The sequence below is a fragment of the Poromitra crassiceps genome, assembly GCF_964638095.1.
Source record: "Poromitra crassiceps genome assembly, chromosome: 12".
NCBI classification, from domain to species: Eukaryota; Metazoa; Chordata; class Actinopteri; order Beryciformes; family Melamphaidae; genus Poromitra; species Poromitra crassiceps.
The window spans coordinates 6646424-6668342 of record NC_139632.1 but is presented as its reverse complement, the minus strand read 5'-3'; the positions used below and the strand labels follow the sequence as shown (position 1 = coordinate 6668342).

General features: G+C 43.2%; 2 protein-coding genes across 3 annotated transcripts in view; one reads left to right on the top strand and one right to left on the bottom strand.

Annotated features, from left to right (window-relative positions):
* Positions 1-2942: 2942 nt before the first annotated feature.
* Positions 2943-9067, bottom strand: ptgs2b (prostaglandin-endoperoxide synthase 2b). Its single transcript, XM_083647523.1, has 10 exons — positions 8932-9067; positions 8573-8689; positions 8306-8449; positions 7970-8113; positions 7379-7560; positions 6160-6243; positions 5788-6034; positions 5130-5416; positions 4876-5023; positions 2943-4192 (listed from the first exon to the last, which is right to left on the bottom strand). Exons 1-10 carry the CDS (start codon positions 8990-8992, stop codon positions 3777-3779), a joined length of 1830 nt encoding a protein of 609 aa, XP_083503649.1. The 5' UTR covers positions 8993-9067; the 3' UTR covers positions 2943-3776.
* Positions 9068-10973: 1906 nt separating this feature from the next.
* pla2g4ab (phospholipase A2, group IVAb (cytosolic, calcium-dependent)) overlaps positions 10974-21919 on the top strand; it is a 30088-nt gene continuing 19142 nt past the window's right edge. Inside the window, exons 1-7 of one of the 2 annotated variants that reach the window (XM_083647678.1) lie at positions 10974-11314; positions 13459-13596; positions 16030-16111; positions 16549-16697; positions 16926-17039; positions 17336-17373; positions 20243-20387. In XM_083647678.1, the coding sequence (XP_083503804.1) occupies positions 13564-13596; positions 16030-16111; positions 16549-16697; positions 16926-17039; positions 17336-17373; positions 20243-20387 (561 nt within the window). In that variant the 5' untranslated portion in view covers positions 10974-11314; positions 13459-13563. Of the gene's footprint in view, positions 11421-13458; positions 13597-16029; positions 16112-16548; positions 16698-16925; positions 17040-17335; positions 17374-20242; positions 20388-21919 lie in introns of both variants that reach the window. The other variant, XM_083647679.1, reaches the window with a different exon arrangement.

Sequence of the window (21919 nt, the reverse complement as noted above, 5' to 3'; positions counted from 1 at the left end):
AACTAAGGTATTTCCAAACATTTGATAAAATTGCCCTGGAAATGATCCAAAATGCCCCTGAAATATATTTCACAGGGTATCGGTGAGAGAAATATATGAATGGATGATGGGAAAGCTAACTTGTCATTGTCTGTGTTGAAGATTGGATGATGATGTCCAGCTCTCTGACTAAGCGCTCACTGTGCTGCGAGGCACGTCAGCATTCCTTCAGGGGGTCGGCTGCTGTATGGTTCTGCTCTGCCATGCTTGTTTTGGATGGGCCACCATAGAAAAATAACGATGGTCCTCTTTGTAGCTCTGCCAGACCAAACCACTGAGGCGAGATTTCCTCTCGCTGTAGTGGGGCCTTGGTTCTTCTCACCTCATATAAAAATCTTTTTCGTTTTTTTCTCTCAGCTGTGTTCCCGACACAGAGCACGTCAGGCCCGGGGAAACTGGAAAGTCACCTCATCATTTCCGATAAATGTCTCATCATTTGTTAGACATGTCATGTAGCGTCTGTTAGGTGTTGTAGTGGTGTTTTTAGCTGCTCTATAAGTCATTCGGTTGGTTGGTTGGTTGGTTGGTTGCTAAGAGAAGATGGTGGAGAAGTGATGGGTCTTGAGGTGGGATTGAAAAACTGTGAGGGTCTCTGATGTCTTGGGGGAGGGAGTTCCAGAGCCTGGGAGCTGCCCTAGAGAAGGCTATGTCCCCAAAACTGCGGAGGTTGGACTTGGGAGTGGAGAGGAGGCCAGCTGAGGGACTGAGAGGGTTGGTAAGGGGAGAGGAGGTCTGTGAGATATGGGGGGCAGTTGGTGAAGGGCTTTGTATATGATGATGATGAGAATACTGTAGTCGACATGCGGCCCGCGGCCTATGTGGCCCGCAATGGAATTGCATTTTTTTCTTTTTTTTTTACAGTGCACCTGAACGCAACATGCAAGATACCCACTGAATAAGTGTCCAAATGTTCATGTCATTCTGGCCAATATACTCCACTTCTGTTATAGCATTTCAGTCTGGAATATGGAATATCTTTCAATAATCTATGATTTAGCTGCTAAATTGTCAAATACCGCTGTCTGCTCGCTACCCAGGCACTTATGTATGTACTTAACCTAACTAACTTAACCTAACTAAATATCCGGTGTACACAACATTGTCAGACTAAACTCGGCTGACACCCCAAAAACCTACAATCCGCTACAGAAAAATGTATATTGTTTGTTTATTCACTGGCCCCTGGCCTTCTATCATTTCACGAAATTGGCCCCCGGGCAAAGCAAGTTGAGTATCCCTGATGTAGATGATGAAAAGGAGCAGGCCAAGAATGGAACCTTTGGGAATGCCTTGTGTGATTGCTGTGATGGGACAGAGTGGTTGTGGATGAAAATGAAGTGTGATCTGTTGGAGAGACCAGATCCACTTGAGAGCGTTGCCTTCGGTACCGAGGTCTTCAAGTCTGGTGAGCAAGATGCTGTGGCTCACGATGTGTGTGTGTGTGTTTGTGTGTGTGTGTGTGTGTGTGTGTGTGTGTGTGTGTGTGTGTGTGTGTGAGAAATGCCAACATTTTATTCTGGTGATTGGGCTGCTTTATAATCGGGAGATGTACCCATCCCATGTAACGGTAATGTTACAGGGTTTTCGCTGGGTAGCGGTGTCCAGAAGAAAATTATTTTACCAGACAAAAGTGTTGGTCACGTTTCAATAACAGTTAGAAACGTATCGCACGGACCTCCCCGGGGCCGTACGGAGGGCTGCCTGGCCGGCTCATGCTTCTGTTGAAACGCGCATTTCAAAACTCGCTGTTTGCAAAGATCGCTATGTGTCTTTCTGGGTCTCTCTCTCTTCTCCTCTGGACTCATTGCACTGGGCGTACTGTAGCCGCCGGTGGGGAGCCAGGGGCGGGGGGGAGCCAGGCTGTCTGCGTGCCGGGGATCCTCTGGATGTCCCCCCGGCGAGAATAGTGATGCGATTCTTTTCTCTCTCTCTCTCTCGCTTTCACTCTCTCGCCCCTTTCACTCTCACTCTCGCTTTCACTCTCTCGTGTGCACTCTCGCGCGCTCCCTCCCTCCCTCTCTCCTGTTCTGAGCATGCGCAGTTGCGCAATTGTGCGCTGTGCTGCGTCGCCGGCCGCCCTTTTATAGTAGTAAGATATATATATAAGTTGACATTTTTTGCTGGCCTCGAGGAAGACTCCATCGTTCATGGGGGACGACATGTTTACTATTGCCTCGTTATCTTTGGGAGATACTAGGGATGTCACAATATTCTCATATCGCGAGAAAAATAAGCTGAACATGGTGACACTGATCTACATCTGATTGCATGCTCGCTCTCCTTTTCATTGCTTTGTTTGAACAGACGAGGGGCGTTACAGACACGGAGGATGAAAATGGTGAAATTACTCAAATTAGCGTGGAGGATGCCCCCTCAACTTACAAATCGATCGCAAAAAAATATTGTTAAAATATCGTATCGTTATCGTGAACGTGAACCCAATATCGTGTATCGTATCGTATCTTGAACTGAGTGTATCGTGACACCCCTAGGAGATACTCACCGATACTAATTGCATTGCCTTGTGGCATAAGTGCAAGCCAATACTTGGATAATCTGATTTTTCCTTTAGGAGGAAAAGCTCGAAATTAAATCTCCAGATAAGTCTGCTCTTAGATCAAATATTTAGTTCTGAGAAATTTGTATCACCTTCCTGGTAGCATTTATACTGATGGTTGTGCAAGTCAGTGGAGTATGACAACATTACTCTCAAAATCACATGGCTTTCTTTAACCCACTATATTGTTGAGTTTTCTATCGTTCAAAGGCTGAGTTCAAAATCATGGTATAGCTTGGACTGAAATAATTATAAGTCTGTTTAAATCGCAAAGCACTGTATTGAAGCAGGAGGAAAAACAAGGGAAACAATAGTGAATTTAGAAATGACTTTACTGTAGGTCAAATTAAATCAAGACAGTCAAGATCAGTCATGTGGTTCACTGTCAGTATAGTAAAATTCAAGCAAGTTGTACACATGTACTGTAACAGTTATACAGTAGAGGCAGTTTGAATACTGTAGCTTTTAAACAAACTACAGTCAGTTTAAGGCAACATTAGAACTGTAAACTAAAGTAAACTGAAATTCAAGTATCACTTGGTCAAAAACATTAATATCATCAACATTGACAGCGCTATTTCTGAGGTCACCAGTTACTGCAACAATAACATACAAGACATGAACTCATTCAAATAAAAAATATATATATTTACAAAAATAAAAAATAAAAAGTTGGGTTTACACTTATTCCAGTATGTTATAAATAGAATAATAATAATAGTAATAATAATAAATACTATTTCACCAATAAAAAAATAATAAATATTAAATATAAATATAGGGTCAGGGGGACAGGAAGGATGTTTTTCCCTTTTCTTTTTTCTTTTTCATTTAGTAGATTCATTGTAAATGTTGACTCTCTGTTTTTGTTTTTGTTTTGTGTCTTTTATAAAAGCAAAATGGAACATTATTAGTATTCTTTTCTGTATTTGAACATGCAGAGACTTAAAAAGAAAAGGACAAAAATAAATAAATATGCAATAAATAATAAATAAATGTAACCCAGCTGGAGATCGAACCCACAACCTCTGGCATGGGGAGGCGGACACTCTAGCAAGGAGACTAAAAGCATCTGCCGCTTGAGGCCTCTGGGACTGAGGCTTACTCACTGCACACAGGCAGCTGGTTACCATCACATAAATACAACGATATCAAAAAGAAACCCCAAATAAAAGAAGAATTAGAGCTCAGTAGTCCTTTCTTTCAAAATGACCGTGGGGTTGATGTCACTGCCGCCGCGCGAGTGCGACGTGCTGGAGTTGATGGTAATGGATCCTGTCTCTTTCACACCGACCACGTGAAAGGACGCCACAGGACAGGGGCCGTTGACGTTGTTGCAGACCAGCCTCTGCAGGGAGGCGGTGTTGACGATGTCGAAGCCCACGCTGCCGCCGAAGGTGCTGGGCCTCCAGTACTCCGGGGAGCAGATGGGGTTTCCCATTAAGCCCTTGAGGGAGTACGGGGCGCCCATCTCCACCATGGTCTCCCCAAAGATGGCGTTGGGCCTGGGCTTCTCCACCAGCAGGCCTACGTAGAGCTCCACAGCGTCGACGTGTCCGTACAGCTCCTCCAGCACGGCGGCCATTTCTTTCTCTCCTGAGTAACGACAGCGGAGGGAAGGAAAGAGTTTGGTTTAGTTTGGCTTCTCTCTCACTGCCTCAGCAGCTGTCAAGCTCGCAGCTCGTCTAAATACGAGCACCTGTGTTTTTGGCAAGATTTGAATCCAGCAAACACATTAAAACGAATAAATACTGATCTCTCTTCTCTCTCTCATTAAACACATATACAAACGTTTTGCGTTCCTCGTGAATGATAGTTACTGGTTCATCAAAACCTCTCTTCTTTGCGGAGTTTAAATCTTCAACTCCGAAGGAGTTTCATCCTCGAGGAGGTCTGTGTTTATCTCTTGCTCTCTGCCATGACAAACTGCTTACACTATCTCAAGCTGAAGGGAACATCTGTTTCCTTCTGGAGGCGCGGAAATAAATTCCTACCTTCCAAAGATGCGAGCACTAAAAATCTGTCCAGACCAGTTTAATGGCCTCAAATAATATGGCCACAGTTTATGTTCAGGCATGCATCAAAGCCATACGTTTGGATCTTAAGAACTTCTGTGCTTTTCTTGTGGCACTGACAGTGATCTTTTCAGAATTACTTTTATTGCAACAATATGCAAGATAACATACGAGGAATTTGTCTTTCTCTTACAGTATCGCTTTTGTCATCTGCCGTCAGATGTGACCCTAGTGGTCTTTTGAGCGATCTTCACTTCGTCTCACCTGTGAGGTCTTCGAAGGAGCTGTAGGCCTTCATGGTGAATCGTTTCCTGTAGGCGTTCAGAGACTGGTAGCGCATTTTCCTGGCATTCTGTATGGACTTGATGGCCACATGCATCACCGCGCCGGGGACATTTCGACCACCAGCAACCTGACGAAAGAATGCGAGGTCAGCTGCACGGTCTCAAAAAGCAACATCAACGGTACAGTCCGAAAGTAAATGGACCTATAATACAAGTACTACTCGTAGTTCTTACCCGTCCAGAAACCTGCTTGGTGAACGAGTCCACGAGGTTGTTGATGCCGTGCTGCGTCACTATGGAGGTGTTGAAGACAAATTGCTTGTAGTTGTAAACCTGCTCCTCGATGTGGAATGCTTCGGGCATCAGCGGGTGCCAGTGGTACAGGGTGTTGAATTCGGATGAAATGCGGTTCTGGTACTGGAAGCGCTGGTTGAACAGCAGCTCGGGATCAAACTTCAGCTGGAAGTTGTAGCCGCTCAGGTGCTGCACATAGTCCTCAATCACAATCTTAATGGTCTCTCCTGCAGGACAGATGAGATGTTCGGATGAGACACATTGTAATCCTCAGACATTAGAGACTATTCAGTTGATTACAGGATGGTTTGTCCACATTTATTTGGCAAATATACAACATAGTTAACAAAACCTTAAAAAAAACAATAATTTCCTTCCTCTGAGGTTGAAGTGGCAGATCATTTCTCACTACCCTATTTCACACAATAGAGCTGAAATTCGGATCCCTGATTACAAAGATAACGTGGGAACCTTCTGAGACGGTGAACTGAGAAAAGCACAACTTCCTTTATTCCATTAACAGCTTGTTGACTCATTTCAAACCGCGTTACGCCGCGCTGCTGATGCATTAGAGGCGTGTCTATCTCATTCCACTCACCAATCAGAATGAGCCGTGAGGTTTGGAAGAGCCTTTCGTCGTCCCAGTCGGGGTGGATCTCCTTCAGGATGTCACAGACCCGGTTGTGTTCCCGCAGCCAGATGGTGGCGTACATCATCAGACCCGGGACCAGGCCGAACGCCTCGTGTCCCACGGCGAAGCGGTGAGAGTCGGGCACGTGGGGAGGGTAGTGCATTGGAGCACCAACCTCCTTCACTGTCGGGGGGTACACCTCTCCCTCCAGCACCTGCCACAGTCACGGAGCAGAGGAAGGAACTGTAAGGAACTAATTGTGGCCTTCAAGATAAAGATGTAGAAACCCATTAAAGTTAAATTACATGGCTGCCACTCTGAAGAAGATGGGTCCCGTACCTGATATTTAAGCTTGCCGTCCTTGAAGAGCCTGAGCTTGTGTTGCCTCTCCAGAGTAGTGCCATAGACGTGGTTGAGGTCCACCTGAAAGCATAAACAATCACATCATTAATATTTCATTTTCAATAATTTTTTTTAATCACAACTGCAGTCTCTCTTTCCCTCTCTCGAACTGAAGTCTAAATTTATGCAAAGGAACATCTAGGAACTGTACGGGTATGGCGTAACGAAAAGAGTATTAAAAATATTATTTTTAAGAAAGCTCCGCAACTTTAACGTGCAGAAGTCTTTTATGAGAATGTTCGTCATGTATTGAGTCTGTTCTTACTTTTGCTCTCATTTGCTGGTTCGACCAGCAACCTCAATCAGAGGGAGAAGAACATGCTAAATGTTGTGAAAGTTGTGAAAGTGTGCGCTGAAATCACTGGCACTGACCTAAATGTTCCCAGTCACATTTATCAGAAAAGAGTGACCAAGAAAGAGTGAACACAAGTGAGAAAAAGGAAATGTGGAGCACACGGTCAAAGTGAGGCAATTTAATATGTGCAAACAAAGACGGACGTCTCGACACACAAAGGTCTCTGAAGAGAAGACACACCTTTGTGTGTCGAGACGTCGGTCTTTGTTTGCGCCTATTAAATTGTGCTTCAGATTTCCTTTTCTCCTCCTTCCTTTTCCTTTTCTTCTTTCTGAGAGGCACCGGTCTGGCGTGATTTGTCAGCTGAAGCGCGGGTTTTCTCTCAGTGACCAAGAAAGCTCGCAGGACATTCTTCAGGAGCCCCCCTACCCCAGGAATTCTGCCTCCTTCCCTCAGGGCGCAGGTTCAGATTCCCAAAGTGTGGCAGTAACAGATTCCGATTGAATTCATAGGGCTATGTGCAGTTTTAGGTGTGCGGGTCAAGGTAGATTGAGTTTTGTTGTCTCTCTCTCTCTCTCTCTCTCTCTCAGCACACATTGAAGTTGTGTCTATGTTTCTATGTGTTTTCCTGTCTTTTAATGTTGTATAAACAGCTTGCTGTGAACCGAATTGCCCCATTTGGGGGACAATAAAGATTTCTCATTCTAATTGTAATTCTAAATATATATGTCCACACACTCAACACAGCGAGATGTTTTACTATCATATAATTTCACCGTTATGACCCTTTCACTTGCACCGTTTCTTAATACGGTGTGAAATGAGGAGTGGGTTATATATATAGTGAGCTGCTCTCCTCACCCCGTGGCCTTGAGCTTCGGTGAAGGCAGGTCCTTTCTTCATGTCGGATTTGAAGAACTGGTGGGTGAAGTGCTGCGCGAAGAAGGCAAACATCAGGCTGGAACCCTGAGGGTCCGGGATGAACTGTCGTCTGATCAGGAGCTTCTCAGCCAAAACCTTCACATCAGGCAGCTCCTTCTTACCTGGAGAGAAACAATGCAGAACATGAATATACACTACTCACAATATAGAGGCAACAATAGTGATTGAGATTTGGTTAGTCAGGTCTTCTTGTAAGGAAAGCTATGTTTTCAATCTAAGAACTTTTCAAGCTAAATCAAACCTGCCCTTGTTATTTGTGGCCACACGTTATCACACGCTATCTTTGCACAGATTTGTTCTGATACTTCTGGATGTTTTTTGAGCGGCTTCGTGAAAGTTAGTTTTGGCTGGTTGGTGCAGGTTTTTCAGTCATTTCCTCAGCGCAGCCAGAGGCGCAGAACGTTTTGGCATGTGTGCAGCACCGTGATGCAATGAGGCCAAACCACTCTTTGCTCAGTATTCAAGAATCTGAGATAACAGGTTTCCCAAAGGCAGAGAGAGTGCACTCACCTACTACTCCCATGGGTGTCGGGCAGTCCTTTGGCACTGGGGGGAGGGTGCGTGTGTAGTAGGAAAGGTTGGAGTAGGCTTCCCAGCTTTTGTACTCGTAGTCCGCATTGTAAGTAGGGGGGCTATCAATCAGGTGGGATCGGGCTAGAGAGAAAATAACATAAAGCTTAATTCATATTTGTGATTATGATAAACAATTGCATTTGTATCATTATTATAATAATAATTATTATTAGATGGAATAAGAATGTATTTGAAGAAGTTGAATTTTCTATGATTGACTTCCCAATCAGATTCTCAGCTAGCATTTTCAGACAGTTTTTCTTTATGACTTACATGTCAGCACATATCTCATGATAGCATCCCTGAGGAACGAGATGTTATTGACAATGTTCCAGAAGCCCTTGAAGTGTGTGAGCAGGTAGTGGACCGTGTTCGGTGAAGGCTTCAGCGTTATCTTCACCCAGGTGAGGAGCTCAGCTGTGAACATCAAGACAGTGGGAATGTCAATTAATGATCACATTTCTCAAAAGAGCTAAAAAATAATCGTCACTTTCAGTTTATTTGATTTATAGGCTATAAGAAATGTCGCTAATATCGTACGTGCTGTGCAGTTGTGTCCGTAGTAACCGGTCCGTGTGCAGTCACATTCATAACCGTCTGATCCGAGAGCTGTGCATACCCCTCTGTTCTGGCATGGGTCTGAGCAGCACGGGTTACCTGTAACACACAGTGCGGTATGAGAAAACAGACAATAAAGAACAGACAGCTTGGGAAAACCTTACAAACTCTTTGAATCCTATGGGGAGAAAACACCATCCATGTAATCATTCTAACTAATAATTTTAATAACTAAAACAAAAAATACTTTTGTCAGGAAAAAAAATTAAACGTAATTTGAGGCAGACTCTCAATTTAGGCCTATATAAGACATCTGTAGACTATGATATGTCCATGCTTACCCCCTTCGCAGACGAGAAAGCCCAGCGCCAAAAGTAAAACCGCCGCTATGTTTCTGTTCATACTCCAAAGCCTTCTTCTGTTCTCCTTTTAGTGTCCTTGTTCTCTTCTTCTGTGGTATCCGACTGTGAGGCTTGTTGGAGTGAGTCTACAGAATATGCGCTCCTGGAGCAGCTTATATGTGGTTAGCTGTGAGACGGACCATGTGACGTCACATTCCAAGTAGCCTACCACTACAGTGAATGAACATGATTATAGGACCATGTAATCAACGAGTAAGAGCTGTGATATTTTTTCTTACACAATCCAGATTGTGGATTATTTTATTTTGCTACCAAAAAAGGTAGGCTGCACAATGATGCAAATTGTTCTTTTTTATACATGTGGCCATGGGGGGGGGGGGGGGGGGTAACTCCGCGATTTTGATATATTCTGAATATGCCAAGATTTAGACTAAGTGCCAATTCCAGCAAGAGCTACGCCCACCCATAAGCGAGACTTTACAACAATCTGATTCATGTATTAGGCTATATTAGCCTATAATATAGCCTATTCATCAAATTAAAATGATGGCAGCCTCTTTCATACTATTAAAAGTATCATAGACTATAAACTCAAAACAAACAATAGATGACAGAATTTACATGAGTTGTATAAAACCTTATATAAGCTGAACAAAATCAGGTGTTTTTTATTATTATTATTATGATTATTATTATGATTAGGGGTTCAAGCCCCGAAAGGGCAGAACCCCTATTGTTTTTACTCTGGTTTATATTATTATTATTATTATTATTATTATTATTATTATTATTATTATTATTATTATTATTATTATTATTATTATTATTCCTCTTCTGCCATGACGCAAATTCCCGTGAGTTGTTAAATCGCAGAGATCTGAAATCTGGCCCAAGGCTACAATGGTTAGGCTATAGATATTTTGTTTTTAGGCATTTGCAGGCCATTTTAGGGCATTGTGACATCATCATCATCCCTGTTCTATTGCTGACTTTGCTCATAATGCGCCTGGAGGTCAGTATAGTTGACCTGGGTGAACCCATCTCGTGTAAAAGAGTGTGGTCACCTCACCTGGAGGTCAGTAGCCTATTGACCTGGGCTAATGCACATTGTGTAAAATAGTCCTGACAACCTGTAGCCTATGTTGTCAGTGATTGAGTGTTGATGTCATAGGCATTGTAACATCATCAGGCTTGAACCCCTGGTATTGCCGCTTGCAGCTTTATTTATTTATTTATTTATTATTATTATTATTATTATTATTATTATTATTATTATTATTATTATTATTATTATTATATTTCTATTGTTATTATTATTAGTAGTAGCCTAGTAGTAGGCTAATAGTAGTAGTTATTACTTTATAAGCCCTCAAAAATATTCTTCTGGGTAAATTGTATATTTCTATGGGGAGACGAATAAGCAATAGCCTAAGATGATGCATTTTCAGGGAGCAAATACATTAAAAGGATAAAAAAAAACAATTGGCCTACATAGGCTATGTTTGTTGATAAGTTGCTTGTAGGATATCTTGGTCTGGAGAGAATGAGGTAGGCTATAGTGAAATTAATGAAGTAAGAATTTGCTAAGAAAAGAAAACTGCACCACCTTTAGGCCCTGCTGGCCTCGTCATAACTTTCTATATTTTCCTCCCTGTAAAAGGGCAAAGATATTGCCCACTCTGCTTTAAATTTGACAGTGGCATACGACAAAAAACGTGTGAAATTCCATTATCATTGGTGTGTTGGAGAAAATTCAAGGGGTTATGGAAATTGGATGAGTGTCTTCCAGCAGACGTCAAATGATTTTCACCCAAAGGAACCTGTGACTATAGTAGCCCCAGCGTCACCCCTGTGTCACGTGACTATAATGTAGTAGCCCCAGCGTCACCCCCGTGTGTCATGTCTAGTCTCCCAAAGAGCTATGCTCATACTCTCCGTATCCAATCTGTAGGCCTATGCGCCCTCGTGTGGAGACGTTGCGCACTGTCTGGAGCGCGTTTGGGGGGCTGGGAAGCAGCAGTCGGTCGCAGGTTCGCCGCGTAGCCAAATCTTTCAACTTTTTCACTCGGAGCTTTTCGCCGCTCGTCCTTGTCGTCTTGGAAGTATCTTGCTGTTGCCGATATAAAATAGCCATTCTTCCGGTTTTCTTGGAGTTTGCATTCATTAGATTAGATCACTTCTGACTTCCTATTCCCGACGCTGAATTTGTTGTAGCCTGCTGCGATCTGCTTGACGGCCGGGGTGTGTGCGCTCTTCCGAGAGCCAGCTAGCACCTCCTCCAGACAGTCAGTGTGGAACCATATTTCTGCACACCATGACACATTTTTCGGGATTTGTGAGTTGATAGCACTCTCATGTCAAGGTATGTTGGCGTTTCCTTTCATTTAAATGTAGGCATCCGGGGGAGAATCTGTTTTTTTTGCTCATAGGCTACTGTATTGGCTTGGAGAGGAACTTTGAGAGGATCGGTGCGTAACACCAGCTTTTAGCGCTAGTTCAGCGTTTTCTTCTTGAACTGCTTTACGCAATTCAAACTAAGCTCATGACGTATTCAATTGTAGAATAACAAGATCATTGGTGTAAAGTAGAACAGCTACATTAAATACGCATAGGTTATGAACAATTACAGGACAGGTCAGTGTGAACAGATGCAACAAGAACTTACAGTAGGCTACATGCTAAGAGAATAAAGCATTGAGAAAGATGTTACGCCTACTTATTGTAGCCCTACGCTGCATCATAGGCTATATGGTAGTATAGGCTATGTGTTGGCTTAAATAAATAAAAAATAGTTTCGACTTCCAATCTCAACTTTGTCCATTATTGCATTTCTCGTCCTCATACCATACGTGCCGTTGTCACTGTTCTGACCTGATTCAGTCCAGCCAATAAGGAGCAGGCATAACTTGTTGCAAGGTAATAACGACTTTTGTATGAAGCCCACACTTCACTGTACAGTGAGCGCACTGCGATCTTCAGGTATAAAGTTTACACTTTGCCCTAAATCACCATTCTTCTGGCGAGTTCCAGTGTCTGGTGCTCAATAATGAGTTTATTTGACTTTCAATCACATTCCTGAATTGCTTCATGACCTATGGTAGCCTATCACTTGGTTATAATGTTCCTATAATAATCCTTTCATGACTTAAAGTTGTACTGTTTTACTATTGTTATATTGGGGTCTTTGGATGTTATTTGTCTAACGATGGAGGCATTTTTGCAATTGCAAGACAGCACTGTGCATAGTGCTCTGTTTAGCAGACTCCATGCATTTTTTATCATAGTGTTTGCTGCAAATGAAGGGCACACGTTGACAGAGGGACAGACAGACATAATAGAGAGACAAAAGAGAGACAAAAGAGAGACAGAGACGCTGAATTGGCACATTAGAAACTTGGACCAATGATGCAAAGTACGTGACGAACACTGTGTGAACAACACACAGACACTCTAGTCTACGTGCTCCCAGTCCCCTCAGTTAGGACACGCTTTGGTGAACCGCTGAGAAAAACTTTGCTGACCTTGAGATGCTATTTCACTAACTATGCACACACACACACACACACACACACACACACACACACACACACACACACAAACACACACACACACACACACACACACACACACACACACACACACACACACACACACACACACACACAGTAGAGGCAGAGAGTCCATGCAAATTTCTTAACACATTACCCATTCAACCACTGTAAACAATAAGCATGATAGTGCTGAAAATGACTATCTCACTACCTTTGTTGTGCTTACACACCCAGACCGCATGCTGTGCAGTATATTATACCTTTGTTCAATTAGATCGGTCAGCTAGTGAGGAATCTATCGACAACTCATTACTAGTGTCTCTCTCTCTCTCGCTCTCTCTGCAACATGTACACACACACACACACACACACACACACACACACACACACAAGCACACTGATACTGTGTGACACATGCCATGAGCACAGTCTTATCATGAGCCTGAGGCTGTGCACACTTCCTCCTTTTATATTTCTAGAGTAGCTTTTGCTTTTCCAAAGTCACTGTTCTGCTCGGCTTTAACCCATTGATGATACCTGATGCAGCATTTGTGTGTGTATCCCTTTAAGACCGCGAACCGCGTTAACGCGGTTCGCGGTCTTAAAGGGATACGCACACAAATGAGGGATAAACACGCAAATGCTGCATCAGGTATTAATGGGTTAAGAAGCCTGCTCATTGAGTCTACATAGCTTGTTTATTAAAGTGCATAACAGGCAGTTTTTTATTGTTTTGCCTACAGTGGCCCTGCCAAAAGTGAACCAAGGAAACTATGTCAAAGACACACATCAAATATCAATGCCACTAACATTTTCAGGTCGCCAGGTTGATGTGTTTTTGTTTTTTAAAGCATCGTTTTAATGCAATCAATTGTTTTTTTTAATGCTTTTGGTGTTTAATTGTGAATTCAAGCCGTTTCACTGATGTCCAAGTGCTTGTTGTGTCATCCTCCAGGATCTAAATGGTTCTTTTCATCGCTGAAGCATCATCCTGAGTTCAAATCCACATCTGGACGAAGGCTTTCCCGCAGACCGAGAATTACTCTGCCGACAGCTTACAATGGCTTCCATGGACCCATACCAGTACATCATCGTGAGTACACTGCTATGTTGACTTCAATCATGAGAGACTCGTAATATAATTTTAACAAACTTTATTGAATCAGAATAGACAGTTTGAGTATGGCGTATGACTCCATGATGTGACGCTCCTCTTGCTTATGAGAGAGGGGCGTCAGTGCTGTATGAGATAGGACATCCCCCCTAAGGGGATTTGTTTCCAACAGGAGTCATGACATTGGTGGTGATCTGGGGAGGTGGTGGGATGAAGCTTTTTGCTCTGGAGATGCTGGATGAATGCGTGATGCTGACACAAGGTGAGTGATGACTGCACAAGTGTGATTTAAGCTGTGGTGATGGGGGCTTTATATAGTACCAGGAGAAGGGCATTTATGATGTCATAACTGATGTCATTTATGATGTCATAACTGATGTCATTTGGGAGAAGGGCATTTATGATGTCATAACTGATGTCATTTATGATGTCATTTATGATGTCATAACTGATGTCATTTGGGACGTCATGGAGAAGGTGACGTCGGAGATGGTGACGTCATTTAGTGACGTCATTTGGGCTGAGGGGTATGACAGCATGGGGTGCTCTATTAATGCCTTATTTGGTCTTCCATGATTGAACTACAGTCTGCGACTACACTTCAATCATGAGAGACTCGTAATATAATTTTAACAAACTTTATTGAATCAGAATAGACAGTTTGAGTATGGCGTATGACTCCATGATGTGACGCTCCTCTTGCTTATGAGAGAGGGGCGTCAGTGCTGTATGAGATAGGACATCCCCCAAAGGAATTTAAAGTTATTTCAGGAACTGGGAGAGTGAAAACGGGGGTCATGGAGCTCGCCTGGGGTATGCTTTAGTCAGGTCGTGGGCTGACGGGGGGAGAATTTAGGCATGTCGGGAGATGAGGGGCTGACCGGGGTTTTTTAAGGCAAAGCGGGGTTGCAGGGGCGTGGATGTGGATAGCCCGGGCATGGGCGCATTGATGAGGAAAAGGAGAGTTTGATCACCACCAACGAAGTGCTTGTTGCCTCTTTAGTCATGGAAGGAGGGATCTTTGGGCTGATAATATGGTGTCTTGCTCTGGTCGAATGAAAGATGCATAGGCGGATGAGGACCAGCGCCCCAGTTGTTGAAGGGAGGCGGAGGACGCCCCCTGCATGGCTGCTGATGTGGCTGCTCCGATCCTGAAGGAGTGACTGGAATAGTTCTCTGCAGGGATGTTGCATTTCTGGAGTGTGGTCTTGAAGTGAAGGATGAACCAGGATCCTGTCATGTGATGATGGGGAGAGATGAGGAAAAGGGGGCCAAGGGCTGATTGAGGTTTATGCAAATGCCGGAATGATGGGTTATGCAGATTGTCGGGACATTGGCTGACTTGTCAGGACGTGGGCTGACTGAAGTTTAAGCAGGATGCAGGGATAATGGGTTGAGCAAGTTGTCAGGATGTGGACTGACTTCTCGGGACGTGGGCTGACAGGTTTAAGCAGAATGCAGAGATAATGGGTTGAGCAAATTGTCAGGACGGGGGCTGACTTGTCAGGACATGGGCTGACTGATGTTTAAGCAGAATGCAGGGATGATGGGTTGTGCAAATTGTCAGGACGTGGGCTGACTGAGGTTAAGCAATGGCAAGGACACTTATGGGGTTATATGCAAATTGCCCGGGCATGGGCACCAAACGGGTATTGGGAGAGAAGACCGCCACCAACGAAATGCATTAATACTTCCTACCAATCATGGAAGGAGGCATCTTTGGGCTGATGATATAGCAGCTTGCTCTGGATGGATGTAGGACGCATGGCTGATGAGGACAGCAGCCCAGTTGTTGAAGGGAGGACCCCCCCGGGAGGGGACCACCCCCCCATGTTGACATAGGGTCATTTTCCTGGACGTACAGTCAAACCGAGCCAAGTGGAAATCGGAATGGAGAGATTCTACGACGGTCGTCTCAAAACCATCCCATACTGTATCAGACCTGATGCAGGTTCTTTATGAAATGTGTAGTCACTTGTTTAGTAGCAAATAGTTGAATAATTTCTAATAAATCTCTTTCATTCCCTCCTGCCCAATGTAGAAGTTACTCTTGAGGCTCCAAAGCAAAATTTCATGTTTCAACACACACGCACGCACGCGCGCACGCACACGCACACACACACACACACACACACACACACACACACACACACACACACACACACACACACACACACACACACACACACACACACACACACACGTATATAGATTCTGTGGTAGATTCTGTTGTAGATTTGATCAGCATTACATACATATTGCTCAACACAGGACATTCGTACAAACCACAAAGGGGCCTCCGGAGTTCCTGGACTGGAGAATTTATTGTTGAGTTTGACAGTTGCTACAATGACCATTGTAATTGATCCAAATTGCAAATTGAACTGTGAGCATTGTGATGTGGCTTTGCAGGTGGAACAGCAGTATTCTCACAAATTTAGAGTGACAGTCGTGCGAGCTGAGAGTGTCACCAAGGGAGCACTGGGTGACCTGTGTGAGTACATCTGTTGCCCCAGTTCATCTGACTTCTGCTTAAACATGCAGTACAGTGACACGCACGCACACACACACACACACACACACACACACACACACACACACACACACACACACACACACACACACACACACACACACACACACACAGTCATACACACATACACAAATCATTCTCACACAATGTCAATGTCTCACTTTTTAAAAAAATGTTCAGAATGTGCTGCATGTATTCTGTATGTACAGTACAATATGCAGTGTGCTGTGCTGCATGTATATACTGTATGTACAGTACAATATGCAGTGTGCTTGGGTTCTGTTCGGTAGGCTCCTGTTGACACCAGTACAGTCCTGGTTCTGTTCGGTAGGATCCTGTTGAAATTGCAGTGACACTGCAGGGAAACAACTAATGCTACTGTCAATGTGTGTGTGCAGTGGACACCCCGGATCCATACGTGGAGCTGTTCATCCCCACGGCGCCAGAGAGCAGAAAGAGGACCCGGCATATAAACAACGACATCAACCCCACATGGAACGAGACCTTTACCTTCATATTGGACCCCAACCAGCAGAACGTCCTGGAGGTGAGAGCTACATTTCATCTCGTAGAAGATGACTATCAGGGCTGTAATGGAGGGTGAACCTGCGTAAACAGCGTACCCACCTTTTTAGGCATGACAGTAGTATCAAACTGACTTAAGCCACATGAGGTTAGGGTCTTTTAAGCATGAACTGTTTTTCTGCGAGTACACTTCTCATGTTTATTCTCATGATGTATTTAACGACACACTTCTCATGCTTATTCCAATCAGTTGACGTTAATGGACGCCAATTATGTGATGGATGAGACGCTTGGGACGGCGTCGTACGAGATCTCCAAGCTCAAAGAAGGCCAGACAGAGATGGTGCCTTTCCTCTTCGGCAAAGTAAGACATCTGCTCAGTAGAAAAGTCTTTGCACGTCGATAATGAGAACATCCATGCTAATTAGTACAGACGACAATTTGAATTTGATAACAAATGAACAAACTGCCAGATCAAATATTAGTAGATTAATAACATTTTCTGTTTGTGTATTTCTTATTTAATCGCATCGTCTCTACCTCATCTCATCTTCCTCTTCCTCTCTCCCAGTCTGTTTTGTAACCCTGTGTGTTTGCCTGCCTGGTGACAGAATCACCAAACTCAATCACCGATCGCCACATGTTTTGTTGTTTTGACAGGCAACCAAAGTGCACTTAGAGATGTCCCTGGAGGTGTGGTATGTATCCCGTTCAACATCACTTGTCTGTCATTTTGCCATTGTCTGTCAAGCAGCAGCATGGCCTCTGTGATTAACCCGAAGAACCATCACAATGACAAAGCTAATATTAGCTCAATAGAGAGCCCCAGGGATGACGTATTTTTGTAGTCGGAACGCGGAAGTCCCGGACTTCCTGGTTCTTCACTGTTTCTGCCTATGGGATTTTTGAATGGGTTTTTGCCGCGATGCTTCAAATAAGATCTCTGGGCAACGCAAGCTTAATCAAACAGCCGGATAATCTTCACACATGAGGACCACTTTCATGAGTTTTGAAGCGTAAATGCGAGCCCTAGAAGTAAAAAGCTTGTGCTAAGCTAATCCAGAACTACACACAGTGTCGCATAGGCTTCCCCGTCACGTCACCACTCAAACTGGACTGTTGTTGATGTGGGCGCTGATGTGCACTGCATTACCCTGGGCTGAACCAGGTGAGGGAAAGAGAATTTCCATGTTCGGCCTTTTAAGTGAGGACGTTATTGACGTATAATATCCCCGTCGACTCAACAGTGTAGTCTCATTTAGCCGTTTGCTAGCTAGCTAGCTAGCTTAAAAACTCATAAAAGCGGTCCTCATGTGTGAAGATTACCCTACTGAACACTGGTTCGCGTTTGATAAAGCTTGCGTTGCCCAGAGACCTTATTAGAAGCATCGCGGCAAAAACCCATTCAAAAATCCCATAGGCGAAAACAGTGAAGAACCAGGAAGTGTTAGCATCGATGTTTTCCGGACTCGTTCCTGGGGCTCTCTATACACAGGAATTCACCTGGAGCATTGCAGAAACCCAAATGAGAGCTTAAACAGGCATAACTAAGCTCATCTCGCTTTACACCTCCATCATGGCCTTAACAATAATAGGAGGCTGGTGGTAGGCTAAAGTGGAGATTTAAAATGCATCATAAGTACCATTGCATCACTACATAGTGGTTAGTGGGAGGAGTTGGACATGCCAGCCATTGTTGGACGCTTGGTAGTAATGAGAAGGTAAAGGGTAAAGGGTCAGAGGTCATGCCTCTGTTTGTGTCTGGTTGTCTGCCTCAGCCCAGACCACCCCTGGAGGCGGGTCATATCTGAGCTGGAGGCGGGTCATATCTGAGCTGTTAGGCCTGCTCTAACATTAGTCAGGACTGTCTCGCCAATAGGTCATTTCTTCCATCTGCTTCTCTGCAGGAAACGGAAAGGTGTGATGAAGTGAATTTACAGTGACTAGACGATGAGATTGAGAAGACATGCAGCTAAAAATAGACGATTTGATGTAACGAGCATTTTATAGCTGCTATGAGAACATATAGAAGACATGCAGCTAAAAATAGATGATTTGATGTAACAAGCAGTTTATAACTGATATGATAACATAAGATATGCAGCTAAAAATAGATGATTTTATGTTACAAGCATTTTATAACTGATATGATAACATATAGAAGATATGCAGCTAAAAATAGATGATTTGATGTAACAAGCATTTTATAGCTGCTATGAGAACATATAGAAGACATGCAGCTAAAAATAGATGATTTTATGTAGCAACCATTTTATAGCTGCTATGAGAACATATACAAGACATGCAGCTAAAAATAGACGATTTTATGTTACAAGCATTTTGTAACTGCTATGAGAATATATAGAAAACCTGCAGCTAAAAATAGATGATTTTATGTAGCAAGCATTTTATAACTGCTATGAGAACATATAGAAGACATGCAGCTAAAAATAGATGATTTGATGTAACAAGCAGTTTATAACTGCTATGATAACATAAGTCAAGTCAAGTCAAGTCAAGTTTATTTGTATAGCACATTTCATACAGAGAGGCAATTCAAAGTGCTTCACATAAAATGGTTGACAGGAAAAGAAAAGAAAAGAAGAGAATAAAATAGACATTTAGAAGCATCACAACAAAACTTAAAAAAAGAGTATAAAAAGTGCATTAAGCAACATAAGATATGCAGCTAAAAATAGATGATTTGATGTAACAAGCATTTTATAACTGATATGATAACATAAGATATGCAGCTAAAAATAGATGATTTGATGTAACAAGCATTTTATAACTGCTATGATAACATATAGAAGATATGCAGCTAAAAATAGACGATTTGATGTAACAAGCATTTTATAACTGATATGATAACATAAGATATGCAGCTAAAAATAGATGATTTTATGTAACAAGCATTTTATAACTGCTATGAAGACATGCAGCTAAAAATAGATGATTTGATGTAACAAGCATTTTATAACTGCTATGATAACATATAGAAGACATGCAGCTAAAAATAGATGATTTTATGTAACGAGCATTTTATAACTGATATGATAACATAAGATATGCAGCTAAAAATAGATGATTTGATGTAACAAGCATTTTATAACTGCTATGACAACATATAGAAGACATGCAGCTAAAAATAGATGATTTTATGTTACAAGCATTTTATAGCTGCTATGAGAACATATAGAAGACATGCAGCTAAAAATAGATGATTTTATGTAACAAGTATTTTATAACTGCTATGAGAACATATAGAAACATGCAGTTAAAAATAGATGATCTTATGTAACAAGCATTTTATAACTGCTATGAGAACATATAGCAGAGTGTAAATGTGATCACTCATCTAGGTTAGCTATATAAAGCATTATAACTTCACTTCTTTGATACATGTGTCGATACATGTGTTGATACATCATGTGTTGATACACGTGTTGATACATCATGTGTTGATACATGTTTTGATACATGTGTCTGTCTGAATAAATGAATGGATCTGTGTGTGAGAGAGAGATAGATGGCTCATTATTACTGCCAACATGTGTGTATCTGCAGTACCAACCTGGACCTGCGGTTCAGCCTGGCGCTGTGTGAGAAGGAGAAGCAGTACAGACAGACCCGCAGGGAGAGGGTGATGCTGGGCATCAAGAAGCTGCTGGACATGGAGAAGCCTCGTTTCCTCCCCAGCTCTCCCCAGGAGGTGGGTGCAGAGCAGCAGACGTTTTGACACCGTGTTTAACAGGAGAGCTTTTAGCTTTGTTTATTTATAACACTGGATCAAGCACTGGTAAATCATCTCTGTTGGTAGTAGATCATATATTACAAATATTTACAGAAATCTTGTTAGTGGGGACTAAGTGGCATGAATAATAATAATGTGAGCCTAAGCTTGGCAGGTGTGGGCCCCACAAGTTTCAAGTTGACTTGGATCCCCATTAGCTACCACAGCATTGCAGCAGCTATTCTTCCTGGGCTCCACAGAAAGATGCCTGATTCATATTATTATATAATTTGTCATGTTTATTAAACTAATCAGTTTTATTGATGCATGAAACCTGAGATGACTTGATAATCCATCCATCCATCTTCAACCGCTTATCCGTGGGGTCGGGTCGCGGAGGTAGCAGTTCCAGCAGGGGACCCCAAAACTTCCCTTTCCCTGGCAACATTAGGCAGTTCTGACTGGGGCGATCGTGAGGCGTTCCCAGGCCAGCATGGAGATATATCTCTCCACCTAGCCCCTCGGTCTGCCCCGTGGTCTCCTCCCAGCTGGACGTGCCTGGAACACCTCCCTATAGGGAGGCGACCAGGTGGCATCCTTACCAGATGCCCAAACCACCTCAACTGGCTCCTTTATACGCAAAGGAGAAGCGGCTCTACTCTGAGTCCCTCACGGATGACTGACCTTGTTCCAAAGGAAGATGCCAGACACCCTCCTGAGAAAACCCATTCCTGCCGTTTGTATCCGCCATCTTGTTCTTTCGGTGACGACACATCCTTCATGACCATAGCTGAGAATAGGAAAGAAGATCGACCGGTAGATCGGGAGCAATCCAATTTCACTCTTGCAAATAAACCACAGTGTTCATGTATTTTTATGTAAGATTACATTTTCGTGTAATACTTTGAGGTCTGTTTTTGTTTTGTTTTATTTATTTGCACTTTTATTTTACAACAGAAATGGACAAAAAGAAAACCAAATAATGTGCAGGTAGAGACAGGAAACCCTAGCTGGGCTTATACTTGGTCTCTCCCTCAGAAAACCTGCCTTTGGTGATGTAGCAAACAGCATTCCGTTCTTAGGGTCATAGGGTTTAACACTTTTTATAGCTCCTGGCAACTTTATGGGAAACTGAGAAAGTGAGCCTTGTAGTAAAGCTGCAAGTCTCCAAGTTCTACTCTCCTGCTGCTCTGAGCAAAGTTTTTTCTGACTGCTGTGGTTTTGGCCCGATGCACTTTGGATTGGCCGCGCACCCTCTTCCCCTCCCAGCCAGGCCCGCTGACGTCCTCCACGTGGGCCAGAAGCTTCCGATCAATGAGATAAGCAGCTGCCTGCTGCAGCAGAGCATTTAGCCTCTGACTGTGCTGGAACATCTCATAACACTGTCCACTCCAGGATGACTCTCATGGAATGATCTCTGTCAAGAGAGAACATCCCATAACACTGTCCAGGTCCAGGATGACTCTCGTGGAATAATCTCTGTCAAGGAGCTCAGAATAGACCTCACGATG

Excerpts from the sequence above, each read along its gene's own strand:
- ptgs2b (XM_083647523.1), bottom strand. The coding sequence starts at position 8,992 with ATGAACAGAAACATAGCGGCGGTTTTACTTTTGGCGCTGGGCTTTCTC. Across the intron at positions 6,035-6,159 it reads ACGGCAAGCTTAAATATCAG|GTGCTGGAGGGAGAGGTGTA; the intron begins GTACGGGACCCA and ends TGACTGTGGCAG. Across the intron at positions 5,417-5,787 it reads CTCACGGCTCATTCTGATTG|GAGAGACCATTAAGATTGTG; the intron begins GTGAGTGGAATG and ends TCTGTCCTGCAG.